The sequence below is a fragment of the Hoplias malabaricus genome, chromosome 18, assembly GCF_029633855.1.
Source record: "Hoplias malabaricus isolate fHopMal1 chromosome 18, fHopMal1.hap1, whole genome shotgun sequence".
In the NCBI taxonomy this organism is placed as follows: domain Eukaryota; kingdom Metazoa; phylum Chordata; class Actinopteri; order Characiformes; family Erythrinidae; genus Hoplias; species Hoplias malabaricus.
This window is the reverse complement of record NC_089817.1, coordinates 23,407,658-23,417,611: the sequence shown is the minus strand read 5'-3', so window position 1 is coordinate 23,417,611 and position 9,954 is coordinate 23,407,658. Positions and strand designations below refer to the sequence as shown.

At 41.0% G+C, this 9,954-nt stretch overlaps 1 protein-coding gene across 1 annotated transcript; it reads right to left on the bottom strand.

Annotated features, from left to right (window-relative positions):
• Window positions 1-667: 667 nt before the first annotated feature.
• Window positions 668-5,903, bottom strand: LOC136674765 (transcriptional regulator protein Pur-beta). The gene has a single exon (XM_066650959.1). It carries the CDS (start codon window positions 5,886-5,888, stop codon window positions 4,938-4,940), a length of 951 nt encoding a protein of 316 aa, XP_066507056.1. The 5' UTR covers window positions 5,889-5,903; the 3' UTR covers window positions 668-4,937.
• Window positions 5,904-9,954: the final 4,051 nt, after the last annotated feature.

The following is a 9,954-nucleotide window of genomic DNA, read 5'->3' as shown; positions in this document are numbered from 1 at the left end:
CAGACCTGTCTTAGTTCTAGATATACCCAACACTGCCCATGTAAATTCAATTAAAAATTTTAAATCATATGTAAAAAAAAAAAATCCCCATCATTTTTTATGGTTTTTGATTTTGCCTGTTTTCCAACAATTAATGAGGTGTAGTGATTTGTGAATGAAAACTAGGGCTGGGTGGATCAATACCTCAATATCAGTACTTCCAATCCTTGCGCTTACTTTTAAGAATCAATTCTGGCTCCAAAATAGCAATATAATTTGTTTATTTTATTGGATGGATGCATATCTTAGCTGTCTATTTATAATTAAATGCCATTATAAATATTGGCACAGTATAGGAACTACTTTTACTTTCACCTTCTCCCTCTGCTGCCCCATGCAGGCAAGCTGAAAACGTAGCACAACAGTCATAAAGAAATGTGTGGTACGTCACTAATGAAAACCACCAATTACATTTGGAGTGTAAAATGACAGTCCAGCATAATGTGCAGGTTTTACCTGGAAGCCAATTCAATCTATTCAACAATATTAATTTTATGATTTCTATGGAGAGTGCATTTCCTCTTGGATTTTGAATGTGGATAATGAACCCGAGCAGTCAAGGTCATAAACACAGAGACAACAGCAACAGGAAAATGGGATAGTTTTTCCATCAATTATAATTTCCTTTATTCTGTTACAAACATACATAGCATTTTCTAAATATAGACTTGTAAATCTCAATTTTGAAAAACTGGGTAGGCATGGGGTGCGGGTTTGGGGTGGGGGTGGGGGGGGTAACTGATGGCCAACCAGCGCATGATGTGCAGGAGGCAGTCTGAGACTGGAGGGCTTCGTTAGAGAACCAGCAGAACTTGAGTATCTGAGTCTTTGTGAAATGAATTCCTGTTGCAGGATTATTGATCTATTCTGCGTCCTAACCGCTTCAGCATCAACAGTGAAGGGAGGTATATGCCGAGTGTGTAGCCATAGAGATTTGAGGATGCCTAAAACCTGAGTAGAAACCAGACATGGGCTTGCTGTTCACATTTAGAATCTCTGCCATCATCATCACTCGATTAATTGAAAAATAACTATTTCTTAGCCTTGAGAAAGAAGTGATCCATGAACTGTCCGAGTCCGTGCTTGCATGTCCAAAACAGTCAGTCGAGGAACTGTTAAGACTAGGAAAATTACCTGAAATAGCAAAACAGTTAACATAAATCATCACGGACAGTGGTAACGTTTCAATAGTGGAATGAAAGAAATGACTTTGACAGATGGAAATATGGAAAATGGCCTGCAGAGCTTACAGGCTGCCCAATCTCTAGGTGCAGGAAGACGAATGAACCAAATATGGTGAACAGACTGGCAGGAAACCTAATCGTAAGCCCAAGGACTGCTGAGCGGATTGCCTCCTGCCATTCCATCCATTCTAACCATACAGGAGTGACAAGTTACAATGTTTAGTAAGTTAGCTTTTCTAACTTTTGAGTGTAATTAACAGAATGCTCGTTTCTACTGTTTAGTAAAGGTCTCACAGCATAGTCTAATCAAGTGTTACTTTACAAGCGACACTGCATCCATGAAGGCTTAAAAAGCAAGCAGCGAGACCCCCACACCCCCTCTGAACTGCCTGGATAGTTATGGCCTCACTACAGCAATTTAGGTCATAAAAACAGATTCACACACAGATCGATAAGACTGTATCGTTAGTCCAGTTACATACATTACCACAAGCACAGAGAACTCATTTGGTCCACAGAATGATCACAAGTTTCCTTTCGAGTGTGAGACAAACAGCAAGGCTGGCTTGGAGGGGAAAATAGGTGTCACACTCAGGGTTCTGGACAGTGGCTCCCCTTTGGGGGGGGGGGGGGGGGGGGGCAACAACAACAACAATAGTGGCCCAGCAGAAGAGGGGGTAGAAGCATCATGCCAACAGCTGCAGGTGCTGCGTTACACTTTCATTTGGCTGGCCCAAGCTATTGCTTCATATAGGGGAAAAAACAAACAAACAAACAAAAAAACCTCAGATTTCTAGCCCATTGCACCTTGTCATGTTGTTAACAGCTGTGCTACGTTAATTCTGTCTGTTTCTTTAACAAATGCAAATCAGCTTGTTCTAAAAACATGCAAAAAAAAAAAAAACACCCCAAAAACCCTCCCCATCAGCTGGAAGGCATAGCGAGAATAGCTCTATAGTGTATGGTACAGCCTTATTGATGCAGTTAAGATTTCGGAAGGCCTGCATGTGTGTGTGTGCGCGTGTGCAGCCGCTTCGACAATCAAGCCCTTGTGTCTTTCAGCACTCAAGAGCTAACAGCACAGCTGAATCAGGCAGCTACCAGATCAGGAATGCTAGCCTGCCCATGCCTCTCACATTAAAATAGCCGGCCTGCTAAGTCAGCTCACTGCTGCAGGGGAACAGCTGCTGCAATTGTAGATTCACAGAGAAGCCGAATGGATTGGCCACAGAGAACACGGCACAGACATCAGGAGTACAGACGCCAAGCCCTGGCACTCACTATCCCATTCAGAAACTAACAAGTAGACGAGTGCCAAAATACAAAGTCAGCCTGCCTCGGCCATCAGTCAGAAACCTCGCTCTGTTCACTGGTCGAACTGGAGTAGCATCTCCTGCCAGAAGCAAGCGTTCGCGTTTATTTATTGGATTCTCAATCATTTACAGCAGGACACACAATGACTGAAAGAGCTGCCGTTAAACATGAAACAGTACATGTCAGGAGGGATAATGAAAGTTTTTTTTTTTTTATATCTCTATATATGAGTACAAAAAGATTGCTGAAGACCCACCCCACCGCCCCACAAAAAAAAAAGATTATCGAAATTCCTTGCTGCAGATAGGAGGAAGAAACTATATGGAGACTTACATCACTCTCAATAAACTGCACCATGTTTGATGGGATTTCAGCTCTTAAAGTGCGACAATGAAATGCATGAAAAAAAATCAGAACACACCTTAACCATCCACGGTCAAATCACCGGTTTACTTGAGTTACTCATAAATCTGTGGTAAAGAAAAAATAAAATAAAAACAAAAACAAACAAAAGAAACCTTACATGATATAATATTGGAAAACTCAGCCTAGAAAACTGCAAAGGATGTGAAGGGTGATGAAGAAAAAGAGAAAACCTTTGTTTGCTTGCCCATTAGATTCATGTTCTGAAGGAGAAACAAAGCAGTAACAAAAACACTGTAGCATCAACAGTGCTACAACACTATGTTTAAAGAACTTAATAAATTAAAAGGCAATGTGGGACAGGCATGCACAACAGCAAAATTAATAAAGGATCATTTGACAGACTTGGGCCATTTCATATCATTGTTTCAAATTATAGGTGTCATCCAAAGGTGGTCATTTATGATAAATAATGGATTAAAGATAGCATATCCAGCTTGAATTACATTGCGCTACCCAGGATTTTCACTTTTAAATCACTGTTCACCTGCACTGTCTCTAAACAGGAGCAATTTAGACAAGAACAAATTCAAAACAACAAATGATGAATACAATGTAAACGCAGGTGACGTGGAAGGAGTAAGGGATGAGATTTATCTGAAATAAACTGTCAAGATACATCATATTTATGTTTTGCTTTTTTACTTATATAGGTGCTATACTCCAACATTTTTAGGAAAACAAATACACTGGACAATCTTCAAATCCCATCTTATTTTTTTCTTTTTTATAAAATTTGCCTCTTAGGCTTTAATAATTCTGTAATACACATATAACTTCTATTTTATGTATTAAAAATATGCTGGTTTGTTCAGTACTTCTGTCATAAAGTATAATCTGTCTTTATAGTTTTTTTATTCCTAAACAACAAAAAATAAAATAAAAAAGGGAAGAAAAACAAAACATTCATCTATGCATTTTTGTCCTTTAAATAAAAAAAGGAGTGTGGTTTCATTGCATTGCCTCAGCTGTCCTGTCCTATGTAGAGAGAGGGAGAGGAAATGACTAATTTCCAATACGGTTATTGAAATTTGGACCCAAGTGGGTGAAGATAATGCTCTCAATAGCACTGAGGGCGTCTTAATGTCAACAATAAATTTAGATGCATCTAATGCATTTTTATGCTTTTATCTCTATTAGGCCTATTATCTCCCTGCTTTCTTTGCAGATTCCACTCAAAAAAAATAATGTTTCTTTAATGCCTAACGGCGTTTTCCTCCCAGTCAGGCCTATCAGTACACCAATTAGTCAATTTTAACAAACAGGCAATATCATTAATCTTCAGTTTGATTTGTGGTGGTAGGCATTTCTATAAAGGTTCCTATGGCTTGTCAGTAAACGCCCATTAAACCAATGACACCAGCTATGTACTAGGACCTAGTTTGACAGCGTGAGCGTGTTGTTAAGTTCTGCCAATTCATTTCAACAGACTGTAACGGCCTTGGCCACTATGGAGACTTTATTGTGGTCTACAGCCACCACCACCACCAAGACTATATTACGGTCTAATGGCCACCACTGACACTATAATGAACGCTACCTTTTATTTTGAACTACACTGAACTATGTGTACCCTTTTCCATTGCTCGGGTTGGGTTTGATTTACTGAATGCCTATAAGATTCAGCAGCATTAGTGTTTGCCATTACAAAAAGTTTAACCTGTCACCGCTGACAGTTAAACTTGCTGGTTTAGGACAAGGGCGGCTTCAGTAATAAATCCCACCTCTCAACTCACTGTAACAACCACTCGCCCCAATGGCTTTAGACTGGTTTCTCTCCAAAAAAAAGCACCCTCCCCCCCCCAACCCTCATCACATAAACAGACCTTCACAGACCTTATTAGCTAATATTTTTCTGTCAAATGAACATCACGCCACAATTACTTTAGTAGGCTATTGTTTTGAAGTCCGATTCGTCATGCATCATTCGTCATTTTTTGTAACAACTTCTAGGAGCGCAATCTCTGGAGCTGGGGATCAGTCGTCGTCTACGTCGTCACCTTCGGACTCCTCTCTCCGCTCGTACATTTTATCCCGCTGCCGCTCCTGGATCTCCTTCATCTCGTCGGCGTAGCGGCAGAAAGCGCCGCCGAACTTGCTCCAGGCTTTGAAGGGAATAGTGATGGAGTTCCTGTAGCTGGGCTTGACCTCGCTGACGCGCAGGAACACGCCGTATTTGTTGGCGCCGACGTCGAAAAAGAAGCGCTTGGAGTCCACCATGATGGACGTGCCCTCGGGTAGCTCTCCGTATCCCGCAGCCGCTCCTCCGCCGCCGCCGCTCAGTTCGTCGTCGTCCCCGCCGTAGTCGTCGATGAGCTTGGCGAGCGCGTCGCGGAATTCGATCAAGCCCTGCGCGGGCAGCGCGATAGTCTGTCCGGCCTGCAGGCCGCCGCCCACGCCGGGGCCCGTCACTCCGAAGCCGGGGCCGGGGCCTCGATTCACTGTCTGCCGAATCCGCAAGAACCGCCCCCGCTGGTTCTCCTTCAGGTCGAGGTAGTACTTGCGGTTCTCCCGCACCAGAAACTCGCTTTTCAGCGCGCGCCGCGGCCCGCTGTCGTCGCCGCCGCCCGAGGACTGCGCGATCTGCTCCGGGCTGCTGGGCCCCAGCTGCGCGTAATGCTCGATGAAATCGCCGAGGTAGTCGCGGAACTCGGCCGCCACGGACATGGAGAGCGTCAGGCGACTCTTGGAGCCTCCGGCACCCACCTCCGCGATCTTAATGAACCGACCCTTCGAGTTCTGCTTCACGTCCAGGTAGAAGCGCTTGTTCTGGATGTCGAGGCGCTTGGACGCCAGCTCCTGGGTCTCCTGCTCCCGCTGGAAGTGCGCGAACCCTCCGCTACCGCTGCCACCTCCTCCGCTACTCCCTCCGCCTCCTCCTCCGCCGCCACCGCCGCCGCGCTCACTCCCGCTGTCTCCATCCGCCATCTTCACCGCCACCAGCCAACTTCTCCCTGCGTACGGCACGGCGCACGCACAAACGCCGCCGACGTCACACTCCTCCGGGTCGGGTCGCTGCCGCGCAATTGGCCGTGGGGTCCATCAATGAGACGCATTTGCAGCCTCTCATTGGTCACTCGTTCCCCAGGGGGTGGGCCACGCCTCTGGCATTGGTTTCCGTCGGTATTTCCTTTCATTAAGCCCCGCCCACTTTTGAAGGAGAAATGTCCCCTTGAAGGTCTGACGCAGGACCAGCTGCACTTATTACACAGCGTTACATTTAAACAATAAAACTGACTCCAGATCAGTTGCTACACTCATAATAAACATTTGTTTTATATAATAATAAAAATAATAATAATAATGTTATTATTATTATTATTATTATTATTATTATTATTAGTAGTAGTAGTAGTATTAGTAGTAGTGTTAGTAGTAGTAGTAGTAGTAGTATCTATAGCTGCTTTCAACATTTCAAGACCTGTCAATGGAGTTTAGAGTATAGGGCATTAAAATCTAGTAAAATTCTTCTACTACAAAAATTGCGTTTATTATATTAATAAAATATGGATATTGATATAAAATATATAACAGCAAAGGAAGGGGTCTTGCACATACAACCAGACAACAAATCAGAATAAACAATAAATAAAGACAAAAGGACTAAACAGTACAGACTACCAACAATATGGAGTGAGCTTGATGGAAGAGTGAAAAAGTATGCAGAACTTTCTACTAATCAAATCAAATCAAATCAAATTTATTTATATAGCGCTTTTCACAACTGATGTTGTCACAAAGCAGCTTCACAGAATTCCAGTAAGACAAGATTTCACATGAAATGTAAAGACAAATGTAAAACCCTCAAGTGAGCAAGCCAGGGGCGACAGTGGCAAGGAAAAACTCCCCCAGCTGAGGAAGAAACCTTGGGAGGAACCAAGGCTCACAAGGGGTGACCCATCCTCCTCTGGTCAATCTACTATGTGCCTAGACCCGAGAACATATCCAGTTGCAGTGGGTAGGGTATTCACACTACCTTAAGAATTAAATACAATGCACCACAATGTGTACAATGAACAAGAATGGGTAAAAATTGCTGTAAATACAGTTACTTACCTAAGGGTGTGGTGTCATTTATAAGAGTGGCATAAAAAAGGCACAGGAAAAAACATTCTGTAGATTGCAGTGAGGTAAATGAACTGTAGTGTCCAAGGCAGACTGATATGCTCAAATATGCCACCTTTGCAGAAATAAGAAAATATTTATTACACACAAATATAAATATCTGACTTACAAGAAATTGTTTAGAAAAAGAAATATATAACTGGTGTAAATAAACAACCAAAAAAAAAAAAAAGACCCATCGACGTCATTCTTCTTGGTCAAAGCCATTGATGTTAACGTCTGTCAATTACACTATCGCAGCTTCTCATTGGTCATTGTTGACTCAGGGAGGCGGTACCGCGCTCAGCGATTGGTTTAAATGAACTTTTCTTTTCTGACAGGTCTTTTCATCCTTGAATAAAAAAATGGTTGGCTCACTTTTGAAGAAGAAATGTTGTCTTCTGTAGAACCATCATCTATCTACACAATCATTTATTTTAAAGAGTGGTGAAAGATAATAAAAAAAGAACAAGAATATATTGACTGTGTAATACTTACTGGCTTTTTCTATCAGTTTGTTTATATAAAAAAACACAAAAATAAAACAAAAAAGGCATAAAAATAGACGTAGAAAAAGGTATCCCATGCCGATATATAATAAAAAACCTTTACTTCTAAAAATAAGGACAAGGTTTGTATCTCTCTGATATACATGGAATAGTACAGGCATGAAAGCAAAGGATTTAACACTTAGCAATTTTATACAGTACTATAATTAACAACTATACTATGATCACTGATAGAATACTTTCCGCAATTCATTTTTTGCACATTTCCATTTCACGCCCAGAAGGGGGCATCCTTGCACTCTTTTGTACGCATCTGCGTTTGGATTTCAGACACTGACAGTTAAAAGTAATTTATTTCATGAAGCTCCTGAAGTACAAAATACAATATTATTGAGAGTTTATTAGTCAGCTGCTAGAAAAAAATTGTAATTGAACACCTTGGGCTTTTGTTAAATAAAATATATAAGGAACAATGATAAAGAATTCAGAAAGGACTACAGACAATTTTAAGTCTATTGTGTTTTTATATAATCCCACCTCCCTTAGCACCTCACAAAGGAAGCTGTTTCTGTGTCATTTGTGTGATGAGGGTGTGGCAGGATGGAAAACTCCTAAAAAACTCCCTCTCACACACAAACCTAACTATTTTATTACTACAGCCACTCAGCAATGTATTAACCTCTAGCCGTTTGCTGTCCAACAAACTTGTTAAAACCCTTAGCATCTGATTATGTCTCTGTGTATACCAAACTTGTGACAAACTAACCTTGCAATTGTAAATAATCCACAACTAGGATCTTCACCTACCCAATGTCCAAGATTTTGCAGTGTTGGAAGGACATCATAAGTTGCTCCCAGCAAAAAATTAATACGACTTGCCAAGAAATCTTCCTCTTGTCTAGAACCTCCCATCGAAGTGACTGGCCTTGTTTTGCCTGTGATGCTGCTGTTGTGCACTGTTCCTCCTCTTCCTGCTCACAAATAAAACTAGTCATCATTTGCACTTCTCTCTGGTGATGTGGCCTTACTAAATGCGTTCCACGTATCACCTGACCCAAGCCCTGCTCTTCCACATTGCACTTGGCTAATCACATCACTTGGCTCTAATGAGCTCCTGGCTACCTGCACGGCCATTTTCAGATTTCACTTCCTTCATGTTTTGTGACTGGCGCTGCTGCTTTTTTCCACTGCACCTTTCGATCCTGACAAAATCATCTCACGACTTACCTTTGCACATTTCAATTCCTCAAATAAACTTTCCATCCTCTCTACTTCTGTGATTGAAACATCATAAACGGACACCTTAATACGAGACAGTAATCCAAAGTGTGTAGACACCACAATTTCAACTTCCCTGGCAAACATGATCTATCAGTGCTATTAACAGCCTTCACCAATTCAGCTTTTAGTCCCACAACTTGTTCAGTATCCTTTAGTGCTGCACTATACAAGCTACCTAAACTATTCACTGTAGGGATAATTTCTCCTTCCATCAAAAAATTAATAAAGGACAGGTTTGTTAATTAATTATTTGGGTACAGGTATTTAAAAGTCAAGACCACCTGGAAACTTTAGTCCTAGACACAAACAGGATTAGAACCTAAAGGTTTATTTCTTATTGTCTTGGTATTTTATTTAATATTTTCCCCTTTAATGTTTGCCCCTTTGATCACTGCTATTTAATTTCACTATTTTATATTTTTATTTATTTATATTTTTTACATTCTTTTATATATATTTTTTGTTGTATCTTTTTAAAATGTTACTTTTATTTTCTTATTTCATCTTATCCTAAATCCAAAGGTTATTAAGAATTTGGGCTTTTATTGGATGCAGTTATTACCAATTGCCACAAGAGGGCAAGATACTGAAGCAGATATTCTGAAACATGTAACTATTTTATTCAGCAATTGTTCAAATGTTGGGTATATTTTCCTTTACAGAAGAATGAAAATATTCCTTGTCATTATTCCGGCCTTAGGTGTTTCCAATGGACTAAGTTCTTTGTTTCTAAGCTGAATTTATTTCTTAAATTTTGTTTGTTAGAGAGACTGAATGAGGCAAGCTTTGGAAATGAACACTGAGACTTGTACAACCACTATTTTTAAAGGAATTACATAATGTTCTATTATTAATACTCCAATATTATATATCAGTTATATCATTCATTCATTCACTCATTTTCTGTAAAAGAGTAGAGTCTGTGGAGCCTACCAAAAATCACTGTGTGCAAGGCGGGAACACACCCTGGAGGGGGCGCCAGTCAATCGCACGACAAAACTCACTCACATATTCACCGCCCCCCCCCCACACACACACTTTTTGTGTAGCCAATCAACCCATGAAAGAGTGGACTGTGGTAGGAAACCAGGGCATCAGGA